Raw genomic sequence first — 20,178 nt, 5'->3', positions numbered from 1 at the left:
AGGACACTTCATTATGGAGAGTCCTGTGGGCCAAAGGGATGCCTCCACCTGTACATCACTGGCGTCAACTGAGGGGATACAGCATCCCGCAGGCCCCAGAGCAGCTGCCTCCTGTGAATGTTCTAGGCTCAGCCCCATCCCTGTTCAGTTAACCAGCCTGTGCTTCTGTAGGTTGTTTCACAAGGCTAGCTTATTCCAAAGAACTTTCTCTAAGACCACTGTAGCTGATGGGCTCTCTCCTTAGGAACTGTGAGAGGATATGTGCTGTGGCCTGGTACCCTGTTTGCTGCTGACTCTGTGTCAGCTTGGATGAATCAAGCTCCTCAGCCCTTCAAATGATGGTCTGGTCTCAGATGCAGTGTCATCATTCCCATTGACATGGGGGTGGTTTTCTGTCTGCCTGAGCCTTGATTATTCATTGGATTGGACATTCAAAAGGAAAGAGCTGAGTTTTCAGTGACAGCAAGCATACCATTAGCCAAAGAATAAAAAATAATTAAGAAGCACTAGGTTCGACGCAAAGCAGTTTCTTTCAAAAACAAATGATGCTTAAATTGCTTGATCTCTGTGACGACTGCGGCTTGGAAACAGGGCTCTAGAAGTATACTTCAGCTCTGGCTTCGATCAGTTGGTGGTAGACAGGTAGGTAGGTTTATTATTTACTTGGAAGATAGAGTTACAGCGAGAAAGGGAGATACAGAAAGGAACAGAGACAAAAAAAAAAAAAAGAGAGAGAGAGAGAGAGAGAGAGTTGTTTTTCTCCCATATGGGATGTCAGTGTTGCAATCAGCAGTTTAACTTGCTGTACCACAACACCCGCCCCTAAAGTTTTATTGGCTTATCTAACCTGTCATTTCTTCCTCTGTTATTTTTAAACTGAGATAATCTTAACATTCCCTGTACTTTCTGGTGTTTCTGTCTGTGAGTCCTCCAGGGTAAAAGTATATTCTGAGTGGAGAATAATTCGTGCATATGTGTGTCTGTGACCGTGCCATTCCTTGGTGTGGACAAGGAAGAGTGAGGGAATGTGTTTCTGGGTGTGTAATTAAATAAACAGCATGTGTTCTTTTCTCTAACAGCTGAAGCGATGGAAGGCATTTGAAGAGGAAAACCAAACAATCAGATGCATGGCCAAGTATTTCAGCACTCCCAGCAAAAGCACCCATGCGCAGTATGGCGAGGAGAACTGCCACCTGAGGGGCGAGAAGAGCTCCATGGAGAGGCTTCTCACAGAGGTAAGGACTCCCCTGCCTGGTGGAGGCAGAGCTCTCATCGTGCGCCACGCCCATGGGTGCCCTCATTGCTAAGGTTCCCTTTTCCTCCCACTCTTGCAATCCCTGCAACAGCAAACAAAATCTCTGACTTTCCCTGGCTCTTCATCTGATGAATATATTTTATCTGCTGTATATACTCACTCCTGTTTGCCAGGTGTTGTGATAATTGTGGTAAATAAAGCCAACAACTTCCCACCCTCATGGATCTCGCAGTCTAGTCCAGAAAATATGTCTTGACCATTGATGAAGTGGTCAATTTTGTGACTTCAAAAAGCTGGTGGAAATGGGGCCAGCCCTCTGGCTCAGTAGCATCTCATGTGAGCAACAGTGTTGGCTGCTCTGCTTCTGATCTAGTTCCTGATACTATGCTTGGAAAAGCAGCAAAAGATGGTCCAGGTGTGTGGGCAACTGTTGGCCACATAGAAAACCCAAATGGAGTTCCAGCCTCCTTGCTTCAGCCTGGTCGAGACGAGGCCATGGAAGCTGTTTGGAGAATGAGCCAGCAGATGGAGGATCTCCATTTCTGTCTCTTGACTCTGTAACTTATGCCTTTCAAATAAAATAAATCTTTAAAAAAAGTTTGTGGAAAATGGAATTTAAAGCTAAATTTCTTTTGTTTGGAAATGTGTACATAAGAAGGGGCCTTCAGAAAAAGTCATGAAAATATATTTTATTAAAAAATTCTGCATGGCTTTATATGAGTCATCCCCAGTACCTTTCTGGATCTGCATTAGCAGGAAACTCAAATCTGGTGTCCAAGCTGGGAACCGAACTCACATACTCAGGCATTTTTTAATATGTATTTAATTGTTTTATGATACAGTACCATAGGCTATGGGATTTCCCTTCCCCCCCTCCAAAATGTCCCACCCCTCCCCAATTTCCCCTATATTATTACAATGGTCTAGTCCTTTTTTATAAGTCCCTCATTCTGCCATTAAAGTTTATCTTGACATTGTAGGTATGGACAATGACAGAGTCCAGCATCCTTGTGTCAAGATATATTTAACGGTTTTATTGGTGGTCCATCTTTAATTTGAAAGTAGAGGTGTACACTGCATTGTTTCTTCCCAACTGGATATTATAGTCTCTATTACACAGTTACTATATATTCCCTTAAATGAAAAGCCATAAAAAAAAAACCAACAACAGGAAGAAAAATAGAAAATTCACAACAGAATGAAGTTAAATAATATGCTTCTGAATGACCAATATGTCACTGAGAAATGAAAAAAAAAATTCAAAAACCTTCTTGAAGCAAATATTGCTACCATATGAAGTGTTAGTGAAGAGATTAGTAAGAAAAAATATTTTTTAAAAAATGAAAATAAAAAATAACAACCCCCCTGAGATGTAGCAAAGACGGTATTGAAAGGGTTATTGATCTTGTATTTTGCATGAAGGTTGCCTTATGACAGGGAGAACAGATAACACTTGCCCTTTTGGGATTGACTTATTTCACTGAGCATAATGCTCTCTAGTCGGGACCATTTGTTGCAAATGGTAGAATTTCATTCTTTTTAATGGCTGAATAACAGAGTAGATGTACCACAGGGGTTTTGTTGTTGTTGTTGTTTTGTTTTTTGTTTTTATCCACTTCTGTTTTGACAGGCGTCTAGGTAGTCTCCATTTCTTTGCTATAGTAGATTTTGCTGCTGTAAATATAGAATTACAGACCCCTTTCTCCTATGCAGATTTCATTTCCTTTGGATGTATTCTCAGAAGTGGGATAGCTGGGTCATACGGCAGGTCAGTTTTCAGTTCTCTAAGCACTCTCCATACTAACTTCCATAGTGGTTGTACTAGCTCACACTCTGATCAGCAGTGAGGAAAGGTGCTTTTCTCCCACATCCATGCCAGCAGGTGTTGTTAGTAGAGTTCTGAATGTAGGCCAACCTCACTGAAGTTAGGTAGAACCTCAACGTGGTTTTCGTTTGTATTTCCCTGACAGCTAGGGAGCCTGAGCATTTTTTCATGTCTATGTGCTATTTGAATCTGTTCTTTTGAAGAATGTTCATTTTCTTTGCCCATTTCTTCACAGGGTTGTTGTTTTGCTGTCATTGAGTTTCTGAAGCTTTGTAAATCCTGGATATTAGTACTCTAATCACTTGTGTGGTGTGCAAAGATTTTTCTCCCATTCCATTGGTTGCTTCTTCATTTTGTTGATCACTTCCTTTGCTGTACAGAAGCTTCCCAGCTTGATGCAGTCTCATTTATTATTTGGCTTTGACTACCTGTGTTTTGGTGACTTTTCTAGGCAGTCTTTTCCTATTTCTATATCTTGGAGAGTGCTTCCTTTGTTTTTCTCTAATAGTTGGATAGTTTCTAGGTATAAATTTAGGTTCTTGACCTATTTAGAGCTGGTTTCTGTATAACATGACAGGTCTTGTTTCTTATCTCTGCCAGCTACTATCCAATTGTCTCAATAGCATTTGTTGTAGAAACCAGGTTTTTTCCCCTAGATTATTTTTACTTTTCTTGTCAAAGGTTAGTTGGCTATACATGTGTGAGCTCTATTCTGATGTTTCTATTCTGTTTCATTGATCTTTTCTGTTTCTTTACCAGTACCAGACTGTTTTGATGAACACTGTCCTGTAGTATGTCTTGAGGTTAATTGTGGTTCCTCCAGCTTGATCCTTAATATTCTGGATAGATTTGACTATTTGTGGTCTCTTGTGTTTCCAGATGAACTTTTTGTATCTTCTATTTCTGAAAAGAACGTCATTGGGATTTTGATTTTGCATTGAATCTGCATATTACTTTTGATATTATGGACATTTTGATGATGTTGAACTTACCAATCCAGGAACATGCTAAGTTTCTCCATCTTTTAATGTCTTTTTCAATTTCTTTTTTGATGTTTTGTAATTTTAATCATAGAAGTCTTCCACCATCCTTGGTTAGGTTAATTTCAAGGTATTTAAGATTCCCTGCCCCCACTATTTTAAGGGGGACTGTACTTTCAATTTATTTCTCCACCATGGAGTTATTTGTATATACTAGGGCCATTGATTTATGTTCATTAACTTTGAATCCCGCTATCTTGCTAAAATTCTCTCATGAGTTCCAATAGTCTCTTGATTGAACTTTTTAGTTTTCCAATGTAGAGAATGATGTACTCTGTAAACAGGGATAATGTTAATCCTCTGTTCTAACTTGAATTCCTTTAATTCCTTTTTCTTGCCTAATAGCTCTGGCAAGAACTTTCAGTACCATATTGAGTAGCATTGGTGAGAGTGGACATTCCTTATCTAGTTCCAATTCTTAGTAGAAAAGCTTCCAGTTTTTCCCCATTTAGTATGATGCTGGCATTGTTTTTCTTTTCTTACATTGCCTTGATTGTACTGTAGAATGTTCCTTCTATGCCTATCTTTTAGCATCAAATGATGTTGGATTTATTCACATGTCTTCTATTCAGTTATTGAGATGACCATATGGTTTTTATTTTTTAATTTGTTGATGTGGTGAATCACATTTATAGATATGTGAATGTTAAACCATTCCTACATGCCAAGAATAAATCCCACCTGGTCCTAGTGAATTATCTGCCTGATGTACTGTTGGATCCTGTTGGCTAGTGTTTTGTTGAGGATCTTTGTGTCTATGCTCATCAGGGATATTGGTCTACAGTTCTCTTTTTCTTTTGTTTTTCTATCTGGCTTCGGTGTTAAGGTGATATTGGCTTCATAGAAAGAGTATTGAAGGATTGTCTCCCTTTGTATTGTTTGGAATAGCTTGTGGAGAATTGGGGTAAGTTCTTCTTGAAACATCTGGTAGAATTCTGCTGTGAAACCATCTGGTCCAGGGCTTTTTTTTTGGTTGGAGGGGATTCAATTACTGATTCAATCTCAGTCTTTATTATAGATCTATTTAGATTATTAACTGCCTCACGATTCAATTTTGGTAGATCGTATGTGTCAAAAAATGTATCTTTTCTTCTAGGTCTTCAAACTTGTTGGCATTCAGTTGCTTGCAGTATTTCCTAATAATTCTATGTATGTCTGAGATATCTGTTTTATATCCGTTTTCATCTCTGATCCTATTGATTTGTATCTTCTCCCTCCTTTTTTGATTAATTTGGCTAGGGAGAATCTATTTTGTTGATTTTCTCAAAAAAAAAAAAAAACAGCTCTTTGATTCATTGATCTTATGTATTGTTTTTTTGGTCTCTGGTTTATTTCCTCCCTTATTTTTGTTATTTCTTTTTTCATGCTAATCTTGGGATTGCTTTCCTGCTATCTTTCTGACTCCTCCAAATGTATGGTTAGCCCATTTACTTGGTGCTTTTCAATTTCTTAACATAAGCATTGATTGAGATAAACTTTTCTCTTTACACTGCCTTGATCATGTCCCATAAATTTTTATTTTATTTTTGATTATGTTTACATAGTTGATCAGTGTGGGAAGGGTCATGGATCAGAGGAATGTGGGTGAGACCATTGTTTGCACATTTTCTTTTTCTTCTTCCTATATTTGGGAGAGGAGAAGATACAATGGGAGAGACCGCACCCAGCCTCCCCAGTACCCAATGTCATCCCAGACATGTCCCCATGGTGGATCAGGTTCTGAGGGTCCCGTTCAAATGTTTTTGATAGTTCTAATATCACTGCTCCAAGGATGAGGAAATTCTTCAGAGGTCAATTGGCTGACATAGTCCACCTCAGAGTCTCCATTCGCCTAGAAGTTTGCTATTAAGTTTCACTAAGTAGTTGATAAATTTGTTTTGCTGTCTCCTTTGTAAACCAATGGGTGCTGCAGCCCAGTCCAACCATGCCCATCACACACTTGGCATCTAGGGGGAGCTGAAGCCCAGTCAGAGAGACCCCCATAACTCTGTTAGATTGGCCCCCAACTCCAGTTCCTGTGCCTGCCAACATGTGCAGTGGACATCCCATAAGTTTTGATACATCGTGTTGATGCCTTCATTTGTTTCAAAAAGTTTTTAAATTTCCCCTATAAGCCACTGTTCATTTAATAGCATATTATTCAGTCTCCAGGTGTTTGCATATCTTCCGGGGGATTTTGACCTATTGGTCTCCAGTTTCACTCCATGATGGTCTGAGAAGGTACATGGTGTAATTTCATTTTTTTTTAATTTGCTGAGACTTTTTTATGGCCTATAACATGGTCAATCCTGGAGAAAGTTCCATGTACTGATGAAAAAAGTGTGTTACCTGTCTGTAGGATGAAAGGTTCTATAGATATCAATTAAGTCCATTTGCTCTAGTGTCTGGGTGAGCTCTGTTGTTTCATTGTGAGTTTCTGTCTCCTCAGTCTGTCCCATTGATGTTAATGGGGTATTAAGGTCCCCCACTGTTATTGTATTGGAGTCTATTTCTCCCTTTAAATCCATGAATCTTTGTTTCATGTAGCTAGGTGCTCTGGTGCATATATATTTATTATGGTAATCTTCTTGCTGAATGGATCCTTTGATCATTATGCGGCACCCTTCATCTCTTAATATTTTTCATGCTAAAGTCTATACTATCTGACATAAGAATGGCTACACCAGCTTGCTTTTCCTTTCCATTAGCCTGGAATATTTTTTTATCCTTTCAATTTCCACTTTCACATCTTTGTTGATGTGTCTCCTGTTGTCATCAGATACATGAGTTTAATTTTTTGATCCAGTCCACTAATCTGTGACATTTGATTGATGAGTTTAAGTCATTTACATTCAGGGTTAATATGGATTGGTAGTAATTTGGTTCTGTCATTTTAGCAATGGGTTGTTCATTGTTTGATTTAGTCCTCTGTTGTCATTTTATTGGGATGTTCTCCATGTTTCCCTTTGATTTTGTTAGGTGCTATTTGTTTTCTCTGTCAAGAGGACATCTTTGAGTGTCATTTGTAGGGCAGGTCAGAAGGAACTGAATTCTTTGAGCTTTTCTTTAGTGTGGAAGAATTTTATTTCATTCTCAAAGACAAAGGAAAGTTTTGCTGGCATGCTAAGGCATCTTAACCACTCTGCCAAATGCCCACCTTTAAACTTACCTTTCATCCATTTCTGCAAACTTTCTGAAGTCCCTCATAAACATGTAATCATAAATTGTGATAAGAACTTTAAAGGAAAAAGAGTAGCAAGGGCTGAGGAACCAAAATTAGAGCAAAGACTCTCGGCAGAAAGTTGAAAATGAAATACAAACTGGCTCAGGCAAAGAGTTTTAGGGAAAAACATTGTAAGCAGAGAGAGAGAGAGCATTACAAAGGCCTTGAGTTGTAGAGGATAATGGTATCTGTGTGATATGTTCTTTCTTTACAGATGAGGACATTTTCAAAAAGGTCATCGAGATGGGATTAAAGGCTCTGTGTATTTTGGTACAAATTGTTTTGAATTCCACATGTTGCTTTTTTTTTCCCCCATGAATTTTGTGAAGACCCCTTGTATATCTGGATTTCAAAACTCTTGGTACCAAAATGAGCTTAGCTTTTAATTCTATTTTTCTTCAGTTTTCCACGATGTTCCCCTGTGGAGTAGTACCCTCTTGTCCAAGATCTTACAGGGCCCTTCCTGTCTTTTTCAAGTATGGATAAGAGATGTCCACCTCCTGACAAACCTCTGCTGTTGCACGATATGTGCACAGCCAGGGAAGGGGGTCAGCCAAGGACCTCTGAGAGTCACTGTAGCACTGGTAGAGTGAGACTTGGTTGACAGGCAGCCCCCAGCCATTCTCAGTTCCTGAGCCAGGGCTGGCCCCTCTCCCAGACCTGGACAGTATGGTGTAGGCTGAAAGAGAGCGCATGGCAGAATGCAGGGGCTGTATTCCTCAGGAAGAAGGCACCAGGCCCAGGGGAATTAGTCAGTGTTTGGACTCCAGCTGAACAACAAGGCCATATTTTTTTCTGGTACAGAACATGCCTGAGTAGCTATTCTATGGGAAACTGCTTCTTATCACCATGGACTTGACTAGGGCATTCGGAGTTCCTAGTGAGGGGGTTGAGATTTGCCCAGGTAATTCTGAGCTAATCCCTCTGCTCCATGGCCCTTTCCTGTATATATGGACCTTTGCTGCCCTTTGGAGCCAATCCTGCCTGTTTCTTAGCTGCTTATGAAGCTTTCTAGCCATGCTTTCAAAATCAGACCTCTTCACACCTGGCAAGGGAATAACCTTGCCTTGACACTTGTGAAGTCTTCAAAGAAGCTTTTCTTTCTTTCTTTTTTTTTTTTTCTAAACAGGAGGCCAGAAGCTTGGCTGGAACATCCAGGATGGCTTTCGTTCATAGTCAGCTAAGATTGGAACAGCCAAGCATCCTGCCTGGCACATGTTGCTTTGTGACATGCTTTCCATTCTGCCATGCTGCCTGGCTTCCCACACAGTGAACCCCCCGACTCTGCTCTGGAGGAAAGAATCGTGCACCTGTACAGGAAGGGCCCAGCACAGGTGCAGACTATGCAGGCTGGGCGAGCTGGCCTCCTTGACCCACACAACAACTGGTGTGCCTTTCCCAGCATTGGCCTGAGCAGCAGCAGCACTCCCTGGCCCCGTGGCAGGCTAAGGGGTGCTCAGTATCTGCATCCCCACTCCTTAGGTAGACAGTTACATGTGCAAGTCCTGACTTCCTTCCCATGCATCCTTCCTCTTCTTTGGCCTTCATTGTCTCATTCATCACCCTTTTGCCCAGATAACTGGGGGTCTGCAGGCAACTGAACAGCATCTGCCATTGACTTCCGGGTATGTGGGAAGAATAGTAGCGAGAAGCTTCCAAGAACTGGAAAGATGCCTCTTCTGAACTTTGCAGCAGAAAAAAATTCACCTCTTGATTTTCTTCCTTGAAGCACAGAAACCACAGGTGGATTGTGTTTCGTCTGTGGCCTACACCCTGTGAAAGGCGTCTGTTCGTGTTTGGCTCCCGCCGCCCCTCCCCCCTTTCCTCACGGAGAGCCCACAGTCATCATTCATAAGTTCGTGTGACTGCAGCTGCTGGGCTCCAGCTGCAGCGGTTTTGGTCTGACAATGAAGGAGCCTCACACCCTGCCTCTAGTTAGCATGCAGCCATGAGGAAAACAAAGTCCCACTTCCTTTTCTGGTAAAAGGGAAATGTACTGTTGGGGCTGACATGTCTAAGTCTGTCCACAGACAGCTTTGGATGCTGGGTTTGCTGAGAGTGGAGCCCCTTCCTCCGTCACGGTTTATACTGGTTTTTGACAGGCGAAGGAGGTTGCCAATAAAGGGACAGAGAGGCAGCACTTACAGTTCACCCACTAACATGGTTGTCATTGGCTAAGGCTTTTCCCCGACTCTGGGAGCAGGAAGGAGCCTCCTGAAGACAGCCTGACAGTATGTGGGGTGGGCTGCAGAAGGGGCGTGTGGAAGAAGATGGGGGTCGTGTGCAGCCATCACAGTCACCCCCAGGAGACCTTCAGAGACAGACAGGGAGAGGAGGGAGAGCTGCCACAGCCCAGATGTTGCAAAGAGCCTCATGTCTCAGTGTTCCTCGTCCACTCTGCTCCTGGTGAGTCCTTGAGTCATGCATACTCAGCTAGCAACACCCAGACCTTATCACTCTGCAGGCAGGGAGAAGGGGAACAGGCAGTCAGGTGCTTGGCTGAAAGCCCCCTCCCTGCCTTCTTCTCCAGTCATTCAGTGGCCCTGGCCTCTGTCCTAATGATGAAAGCAGCAGGCTATGCCAGGGTAAAACTGGGAGGAACAGAAGTACCAGAAAATTCCTCTCCCTGTGTATCCACGGACAGCTAGCCTTGTGGCTGGACAAATTGTTGAGCTATTTTACTTATGTTACTCTTCTGTTTATAGGTAACTCTCCCATGTGAACTTGAGTAGAAACCACGGGGCCAACCTATAGGCAGCCGGATTAGCTCTCCTGAAAGGGGGGCAGATGCTTTGGTTTGGTTTGTAGAGCCCCACCAGTGGGTACCCAAGTGCTCATGCTCAGCTCCTAGAGGATGGTAGCAGAGAAGCAACATTTTGCTGTTCAAACAAGCACATCCTAGAACTTCAGGTTTGGCATATTGCCTTCTGCTGTGTGCCCCGAGACCTGCAGCTGTAGTGAAGATCTCGTCCTGCTGCTGTTCCTGTAAGCCCGAGCAGTGAATGTACAGTCAGAAATGCAGGGCACAGCTGTACCCAGCACACCCACTGCCCATGCTGCCATCCATTCCCCACAGTCTTGTGCTTGCAAGTGGCACACTCCTGTGCTCTTACCTGCCAAACCCACTGAGCACTGCCTGGCCTTCCACTAACATCCATGTAACAGGAAGGCCATTCAGCAGGAGATGTGCCCCAGCCTCATTCATCTGTGCTCCATTCTAGATCTACTATAGCCAGAGACTTGGTCCCAACAAGCCTTGTTGTCCTTTTCTTATGACGTTTCTCCAATACTCCTGATGCACACACTTCTTTGGGAGATATTGGCAATTGATATTGCCATGGGGCAGCTTTGTCCTTTTGTCCCCACTCCTCCCCCCCTCGCCAAGCTTCAACTAACCCGAGATTCTCAGTGGTGCTTCATTGACTCTGTTCTTACTCTTTCGAACAAAGAGTCTCTACCCTCTTCCCTGTCCTTCCAATTGACTAGGCTCCTTAGCAAGAGGCAAGTGCTCATTCCTCTGTCTGTTCATGCCCTGGGATGTGCTCAGATGTATGTGTGCTCTGCCAAAGTGTGACACACCCAAGATGGAAGCAGGTAGCCCACAAAGGCAGCTAGCTCTCTCAGTTCGGGGCAAGAGGAGAGGGCTCTTAGGAGCTAATGGGGAGCTAGGATGTGTCTTCTGCTTCCTCATGGACGACATGGGGAGGTACAGATCCTAACAGCAGCCAGTCGTGGTTGGCCTAGTCAAGCACCACATGTCAGTCACTGTGCTGAAGCACCCAGCGTGCATCAGCTCCAATCCCCTGAGGCAGGGGCCTCCTCAGAGGTCATCAGCCCGTACAGTGGAAGGCCTGAGATTCAGCCCAAGCTCTTGTGGCACGACATTTAGTCCCCATGAGAAGTGGTACGGAGACCCCAGCAGCATGTTTGGTTGATGGCTTTGCTTTTATTTCACAGAAAAATGCCATGATCGAGAGCCTGCAGGAACAAGTCAACAATGCCAAAGAGAAGCTGGTGAGGCTGATGTCAGCAGAGTGCCCCTATGAGCCCCCACCGTCCGCTGTCCTCCCTGCCTCCTCCCAGAGCAAGGACCACCTGGAGTTGGCCTCTGCCCACGGCCTGACAGCTCAGCGGCCTTTGGAAGCCCCCCCTGACTCTCCAAATGATGGTGGTGGTGCTGCCCAGGGCTCCCAGGACATCCCAGGTCCTTTGCTACATGGGCAGTGCCTCCAGAAGCCTTCAGGGAACACCAGCCCCTCCACGAGGCAGAAGAAGATGTGTGACATGAAAGACTTCTCTGACCCTTTAGACTTGGTTTGCAGCAAGAGTCCGGAAAGAGGAGACCAGGGACTGGTGGCCCCTAGCCAGGGTGCCATGCCAGGTGGAGGGGGCTCCCGTCCCCAGAGCCCAATGCAGCTGGAGAACTTGGAAGGATCTCCGAGGCGCCTGCCCAGAGTCAACTCTGTGATCAGGGAGAAGCTGCAGGAAGTCTTAGAAGACCTGGGTGTCAGCCCTGAGGCGCCCCTCCTAAGCTCCCTGGCTCATCCCCAGCAGCCCTCAAAGAACAGCGTGGCCTCCAATCCCCAGAAGACAGCTGTCCACAGGGAGCTGGGCTTCAGCCCCTACCTGGTGAGGAGGCGACGAGCTCGTGCCCACCTTCCAGGCTCAGTGCCCTCATATGCTGGGCGTCGGGCAAATCGGACTCTTTCTGGGACACATGGTGGGCTGAAGGTGCAGAATGCAGGTAGCCCCAGGCTGGCCCCCCAAACTGCTGACTCCAGGATCCCAAGACCCTCCCCCATGAAACCGTTACTCCTCCCAGACCCTCGAGTCAGGTTGGGCCTCTTGGAGGGCAGCAAACCATGCCAGACAGAAACCCTAGGGGCGGAAGAGAGCAGTGTTGCCCTCCAGGGGCAGGCGCCAGGTCCTGCAGCACCACACCCCCACAGAGCCTCCACTGCCCTCCCAGAGCAGCGGCCCCTGTGGCCTCCGCCAGCCCAGGGCTGCCCCTCCCTGGTTTCTCAGTGCCCCTACCTTGACACGGAATCCAGCAGCTCTGATGAGTTCTTCTGCCGCTGCCACCGGCCCTACTGTGAAATCTGCTTCCAGAGCTCTTTGGACTCCAGTGACAGTGACACCTCCGACTCTGACCCTGAACTTGCTCAGGGGCTGGCCTCCTGGGAAAAGCTGTGGGCCCGCTCCAAGCCTATCGTGAACTTCAAAGATGACTTGAAACCCACGCTGGTATGAAGAGTAGTGGAGTTGGTCTGGACAGAGCCCAGGACCATGACACTGAAGCCTGGGGAAGGAGAGTGCATTTCTGGTCTTTGGGCATCAGCCCAGTGTCCTGCACTGGCCTAGTTTTATTGTGTGGCAGCTATACTTACTGTGTTACCTTGAGTAGGCTCCTTAGCAAAGGAGAGGGACTGTCAAAGGATAGGGGCTACCTGTCGTGTTACTACCTCACAGCTTTACCATAAAAGACTTCAATTAAGGGACTGTAAGTTAAGGTGCTAAGTGAACACACAGGGTCTCTGTCCAGGGCAGCCTGTACTCTAGAGAGCTTTGTATAACAATGCATAAAGGGATGTGTAGGTAAGATGGGATGGATAGGAAGTAGCTGCAGAACTTGAGCTGTGGAACAGGACCCATCCAACTGGCTTTTTGATGGACAAGCCAACCTGGAAGATAAGTCTCCATTATCCTTGGGCTGCCCACTCCTGGAAAAGGCAGAGGTGGAAGATACTGCTCGTGTTAAAAGTTATGAACAGCACCAACCCTCGTTTTCCAGCTTCTGGCCTGACTCAAATTCCTTGTTCGTATCATTCCACCATCACAGCCCCTCATTCCTGAGTGTCAGGTCTCTGCGTACCCATAAGCCACACACCTCTCTCTCCTGGGCTCACATGGTGTCTGGACCTGTGGCATATACTTTGGCCATCCCCACGGCACAGATTTATACTGGAAAAGTATTGGGAGAGGAGGGACTACTGGTTCAGAGAATTTTGGTGCCATTGGTATTCCATAACTGGCAACAGACAAATGTGAAAAAACAAAATGGGAAAATAAGAAGAACTAGAAGACAGAGAGGCCAGGAAGAAAGCAGGTGTTCAGCATTTGACTTGAGTCCAGTGCAGTTCTTGCAATATCTGACTTGAGCAATTCCTGTGATAACCCTGGGTGTTGACACTGTCAGCTCTACAGATGGAAAGTAGGCGGCTTAGAGGAGTGAGGTAACTTTCCCAGTACCATATTGCTGGCGAGTGGCTGAAGGAGCTCTGGCTCACTGTTTGGGACCATCCAGTTTCGTGCAGGTCCCTGGGTATGCACTTCATTCGTTCATTCTGGGAGCGATAGGTGAGGACTGGTGGGCCAGATAGTGGAGCAAGGCTAGCATGGAATAGCTGAGATGTGCTCCCCCAATATCCAGGCTAACAAAACTGGGTTCCCTTCCTCACTGTTGTGGGGGTACTTGTCACTCCCAGAGGAGCCAAGGGGTTCCCTACCACCAAAGCCACAAGAAGGTGTCACTGGGTCCACTTCACTTGTTACTGAGCTGCCGGTCAGTTAAAAACTGTCCCCTGAACCCACTTCACTACAGTGTGTGCCTCTGTGGGTGTGCCCAGGATCATGGGAAAATTTGGTCTTGCTATGGTGGCTCGATATGTGCCACAAGTCTGTCACAGACTCTCGGGGGCTGAGACATCTCAAGGCTCTTCAGACACTGGACTGTGGAGGCTGTTCCTGTGGCTCAGCATCTTCTGTCAACACTGTACAATATGGATTTCATAATTTATACTGTGTGTGGGTTTGTAGTTTCTGCCTTTGCTGTTTGACCACTATCCAAGTGGTGTCTGAATAAAAGAGAAGTGAAGGCAAGTCCCTTCAGTTGTCATGGTCTCAGGCTGGGTATGAGGACCTGGGGGAAGGCTGAATCTGGCAAGGGAGCTGGATGCTAGAACTGTTAGAGTTGCTTCTGGAGTCCTCTGGCTCCAGATTTTTGTACCAAGAGAATCCTTTACCAAACATCCAGAGGGAACAGATTTCTCTGCAGTCTGTCTGTCAGCCATCCCATTCCAGAAACACTCCCACAGGAGAAGGAAGGAATCCTGGAAATCCCAGAGTGGGGTGGGCATGGGGGCCTAGGGCTGGGCTTTGTCTTCTTCCACTCCCTTCCTCCCCAAAGACTGCCAGCAGCAGCCCCTGCTCATCCATGGGGAGCAGGCAGGCACTCGGCCTGGCCACTCCTGAAGTTTGCTCACCATGTCTAGACCCTGAGTTCTGCCAGCTTCTAGACCCTCACCGTGCTTCTAGACCCTCAGTCCTGCCAGCTCAGCCTTCCCACCTCTCCATCCTTTTACCCATCATTTCTTTCCCCCACTTGGTGCATCTGATGAATCACTGATACTTCTTTTTTCCTTTCTTTCTTTATTATTATTAATAACATTGTATTATGTGACAGTTTTATAGGTACTGGGATTTCCCCCCACCCCTCCCATAACCCTCCCTCCATGGTGGATTCCTCTACCTTGTTGTGTAACCACAGTTCAAGTTCAGTTGAAATTCCTTCATTGTAAGCATATACCAAGCATAGAGTCCAGCATCTTATTGTCCAGAAAAGTTCAACAGCTTCTTGGGGAGACCTTCTCTGGTCTGAAGGTAGAGCCAACAGAGTAAAATCCAGATCAATCAAAAGCCCCAACATAACATCAGCAGTCACTGATACTTCTAAAATCAGGTGGAACATTCCTTTTCAGGCTCGCCTGGACAAACCCAAGTAAGCCTGAAGCTTCTGTTATCCATTTTACCTGGAACAACTTTGTAATCCTTGCTAGACCTGTCTCAAAGGATGGAGAATCCAGCCCAAGTTCGCACTGAGCGTGTGGGTCAAAAACTACATGCTGAAGAACGCCGTGACTGCCTGCCTGAAAAGCTGCCAAACCAATGTTTGTTCTGCATCCCATCTCCCAGCTCCCAATCCTTGCCAGCTCTTTTCCTAAATCTTTTCCCCGAAATCGGCTAATCCTGTGGTGAAATACTTCAGGGGATGAGCAAACTGTGATGCTTGATCTGCCTTGGTGGCTTTGCTCTTGAAGAACAGGCAGTGAACAGTGCAGAGGAATTCTGGGGAAGTAAACACTGCCCCTGCTGCCATCATCCCAGCGCTCTTGGTCTCTCTCGGTCCTGAGTGTGGCACAGAGCCAGGCCTGCATCTGACTCCAGCACTTGCTTGCCACTGAATGAAAATGTTGGGGTGATAGGCATCTGCCCTCATCCCAAAGTCTATCCCTCTGCTTCCCAGCCTGTCCCAAATCCTTATTCCTGAACAGATCAACTTGGCTTTCCTAGCATTTCTAGAAGAAAAAACAAAGCATCAAATGCAGAAGGAAGACTGAGTCACTGGCCTCACTCCTACCAGCAAGTTCCGAACATGAAACATCACAAGCAGATCCAGGGGCAACCAAAATCTGGAAATGACAGTATTCGAGGTTTTATAGTGGAAACTAAGATGTGGAAATAGAGTTCATGAAAGACAAAAAAGTTAATAAAGACCTTTTCCTCAAGATGTATTGTTCACACACCTGCTAATGGATACAGAGCATCATTAGTAGGGGGATAGCCTGTTCAGCTTCATCACCATCAGCTTCGTGAGTCCTCTTAGAAATCCCAAGCCGAGCTGCTCCCCAGTTGCCCTTGGCTGTGGCTCTTTCCTGGGAATACTGCCTGGCCCTGTGAGGGGAGGGGCTGATGCACTGAGGGCATACAGGTGGCCGAGAGCAGGATAGAGCTCACCTGCTTTGTCCTCAGGTCATGCTTGCTATCTCCTCTAACACCCATTCTGATGTGTTTCTTCCAGAAAAGTTTCTGATTTTAGCAGCTCTGACCAAACTATGCTTGAATAAGGGAGATATCTTGGGATGTTCCATTCACTGTCGAGTTCCCAGAGATGAGAAATCCCAAGCTCATGGAGCAAAACAACTTCCTGTGAGTGTGGCAAGACCTGGGTCAGGCTTTCCCAAGCCACACAGGCTTAGACATGAAGTGCCCAGAGACAGGCTCTGGGAAGGTTGGTGGGTGACTAAGCGCAAAGCAGAGGAAAGGAAGAGAGAGAGGAAGCAAATGTCCAAAGAACAAGGGAAAGACAACTGGGGGAGATGGTGAAGGAGGAAGCCAGGCAAGCAACCAACTGTCCCTGACCTAGTCAGCTAGCGGGGAGTGGCTCCTGCCTCTTGTGTAAAGAAACGTGTTGGCTCCAGTTCTGAGTCAAGAGATGGTGAGGTATGTTTCCTTCAAGAAGGCTGAGAGGCCCAGCAGAGTCCTGTTTTGGCCATGCATGTGGTTGTTAATCTGTTTCCTCACTTTCCCAATATACTGTGAGCATCTTGAACTATGATTGCCTAGGTTTCCACTGTACCAAGAACAAAGTCTGGCACGTGACTGATGACTGACAAATGTCAGCCTAAAGAAACAAACTGGAGAAGGAGGAGTGGCCACGTGACAAGGGAGCCAGCAGGGAGGCAGATCTTTATGTGCACCTGTAAGCAGGCCTTAGGCCTCACCAGTATGAGACAGAAGACAATGCTACTGGTTACCTAAGTTTAACTGCTCTGTAATATCCAAACCCTATGTCAAAAGAAGGCATTTTAGGTGGGCTCTTATCTCTATTTAAAAATTGTATTTGTTTATTTGAATGGTAGAAATACAGGCAGAGATATTCATCTGCTGGTTCACCTCCAAATGCTCATAGTGGCTGGAACGAGCCAGACCACAACTGGGAGCTGGGAAAGCAACCCAGATCTCACACATGTGTGGCTGGGATTCAAGTATTTGAGCCATAACCATAGCCTCTCATGGTCGCATTAGAAGGAAACTGCAGTTGGGAACTGGTGGCGGGTTTCCTCCTTGGCACACAGGCATAGGATCATGGGCCTTTAGCTACTAGGCCGCACATTTGCCCCTCCATTAATTTTTGCATAAACATTTTTTGCCCTCACTACAATGTCTGGACACAGAGTCACGCAGTGTCTGTGTGACTTTCGTCAAGCTGAATAATCTGTTTATGGCTCAGTTTCCCCAACTGTAAACTGGGATGATAATATTTACTCCCCAAGGTTGTTTTGAGGGTGAAATGATTTTGTATTTGTAGAATAACTCCAACTGTGCTGGGCACACGGCAAGCATTGTTTGCTAAGTGAACCTAAACACATGAAATGCCTTAGCATGGTATCTGAAAAATACAGGTTTAGAATCAGAAGTCCTCTTTATGTTCCCCCAATTTAAACCAAAATTCCTACTTCTGTCTTCAATTTATTCCTGAGGAGAAAGGTTTGTCAAATTGAGGATGGACCTTTGGTTCAAACTACTTTAAGGGCATCTGAATCTTCTCCCTGAGCTGAATCATGTGCCCCTACTATAGGAAGCGTATCCATCTGTGGGGACTTCAACAGCAGGGCTAGGCCAGAGGGAAAGGTATAGTTGGACAGTCAAGAAATACGATCTTGGGCCCAGTGGCATAGCGTAGCGGCTAAAGTCCTCGCCTTGAACGCGCTGGGATCCCATATGGGCACCGTTTCTGATCCCGGCAGCTCCACTTCCCATCCAGCTCCCTGTTTGTGGCCTGGGAAAACAGTCAAGGACGGCCCAAAGCTTTGGGACCCTGCACCCCTGTGGGAGACCTGGAGGAGGTTCCTGGATCCTGGCTTCGGATCTGCATAGCATCGGCCGTTGCGCTCCCTTGGGGAGTGAATCATCGGACAGAAGATCTTCCTCTCTGTCTCTCCTCCTCTCTGTATATCTGACTTTGCAATAAATAAATAAACAAATCTTAAAAAAAAAAAAAAGAAATACAATCTTTTGGGGGAGAGCCAAAACCACAAGGGACATCCTTTGCAGCAACATCATGCACTTTGAAATAGAAAAAAATATGTACAGGCACTGCCTGCAATGCCAGCATCCTTTATGGGCACTGGTTCTAATCCCGGCTGCTCCACTTCCCATCCAGCTCCTTGCTTATGGCCTAGGAAAGCAGCAGAGAATGGCTCACTTCTTGGGCCCCTGCACCCACATGAGAGACCTGGAGAAAGCTCCTGGCTCCCAAGTTCAGACCAACCCAGCCCCTGCAAGTGCTGGGAGATGAACTAGTGGATAAAAGGTATCCTTTTTCTCTCTCTCTCCGTCACTCAGATAAATAAAAAAAAACCTTAAATTTATCTTAAATGTGTGTGTATGTGTGTGTGTATTCTATGTTCTAATCAATTCTTGTCTTGCTTTAACTTATAACTACCTCATAAGAGCAATGATTTTGCCTGTTGTACAAATGAGGAAACCTGGAATGGAAGAAGTCAGACGAGTTGTGGAGAGTCACACTGCTGGTGAGCAGCAGAGCCAGAGTCTGCGCCTAAATCTGACTTGATTCCAAATCCCTCTCCCGCCTCCCAGGGCTGCTTGCAGAGCACGTGCTGCAGGCATGCTACCAGAGGAGAGGAGGAATTTCCACCCGGCAGGGTAGGGACACAGCCTGAGGTTTCCTTAGGACAAGCAGGCTGGTCTGGTTCTGCGAACCTATTGCAAAACCTTTCATTGCTGAATCATTGAATCACCGTCCAGGAGGTTAAGAGGGCACTTTCTAAAGCTACCTGTCATTCAACGCTAACCCCGAGTTGATCCTGAAAACGACCCCAGTCATCAGTCCCTGGAATTAAACTTTTGGAAGAAAGAGGTGATGCTTGGCAAGAGACCCAGCCCACCCTGTAGCAACTGGAAACAGTGCAGCGCCCCCGTCTGCTGAAGCTGCGCAAGCACCATGAAGGGTCAGTTCACCCCTACTGGGCTGAAAAACCTTTATTGCTCCCTCACTTCCTGCCCCAGGAAATCTGCCCTTGGCCTGAGATTTGAGATCTTCCAAGGTGGAGCTCCACCCTCTCCCATGCCCAGTTTATCTACAACTTCTCTTTGGTCCAGCCGAGCAAGTTTGCTGTCTGCTTCCAGAGACAGCTCCACACAGCTGCTCACGCCAGCCCCCAATCTCCATCCTTCTAACCACCATGGCCTGAAGTGGCCTCCTCTTCCTCTGTCCAGTTCCAGCTGTCCTGAGATTTATTAGGCAATAAATCATATACTCCTGATAGGCCCCCTGACAGTGATTCTATTGTTGTCTTGGACTGTTCTATAAATCTTTTATTGTTCGCTTTTCACATGCGCTTATCTTGCCTCTCAAATGGATTAGCAGAGACTAGAGGGCAAGAGCCATGTTTAATTCATCATCGTGTTTCCACACGATCTTACACAATGCCTGATGCCTAGTAGATCTCAACAAACATCTCCAGGTTTATTTTGAAGACGGGCCAGCTCTGCCTGTGTTTCCACCTTTCTGTTTGTACCAGAAGGATCCCGAGCTGATGAAAAATGGTTGGGTGGTGGTTTTCCCACAGACAGTCCTTGAAGCAGAGCATTTCTGAGCGCTCTGATGCCCCCGGGAAGGAGGAGGCCATGCCATGCTGAATGCCTGCCCAGAAGAGGAGTCTGCCCACCTGCTGGGGGAGACAGAGTAGGCAGGACTCTGGCTTTGCTTTTTGTTGCTGTAACTGGCTAGACCAGAGTGGGAAATCGGTAAAAAACAGAAAGGCATTTGCCACAGAGAGTTTGCAAATCAAGTTGCAGGCACATTCAGCTGTCGGACCAGGGCTGCAGCCTCTGGAGGGGAGAAAGGCTGTGTTTCTGCATGGTTGGGGGACAAGGGAGTCAACACATTGTGTGAAGCCTCCTTTATAAGGGGCTTCCAGAGTTCGTGGAAACATGTATGGGGTGAGGAGGAGAGAGCAAAGAACTATGCATAAATCTCAAAAAAAATTTTTTT

At 46.0% G+C, this 20,178-nt stretch overlaps 1 protein-coding gene across 2 annotated transcripts in view; it reads left to right on the top strand.

The window, feature by feature from the left end:
• GPR156 (G protein-coupled receptor 156) overlaps nt 1-12,572 on the top strand; it is a 68,832-nt gene extending 56,260 nt beyond the window's left edge. For both annotated transcript variants that reach the window (XM_041002885.1, XM_041002884.1), the window contains exons 8-9: nt 1,080-1,235; nt 11,280-12,572. In XM_041002885.1, coding sequence (XP_040858819.1) covers nt 1,080-1,235; nt 11,280-12,572 — 1,449 coding nt within the window. The remainder of the gene's footprint in view (nt 1-1,079; nt 1,236-11,279) is intronic.
• The last annotated feature ends 7,606 nt before the right edge of the window (nt 12,573-20,178 follow it).

This window comes from Ochotona curzoniae, unplaced genomic scaffold (assembly GCF_017591425.1).
Source record: "Ochotona curzoniae isolate NIBS_2020 unplaced genomic scaffold, NIBS_Ocur_1.0 scaffold_2587, whole genome shotgun sequence".
Classification (NCBI taxonomy): domain Eukaryota; kingdom Metazoa; phylum Chordata; class Mammalia; order Lagomorpha; family Ochotonidae; genus Ochotona; species Ochotona curzoniae.
The sequence above is the reverse complement of the archived record's forward strand: the minus strand, read 5'-3'. Positions and strand labels throughout refer to the sequence as shown.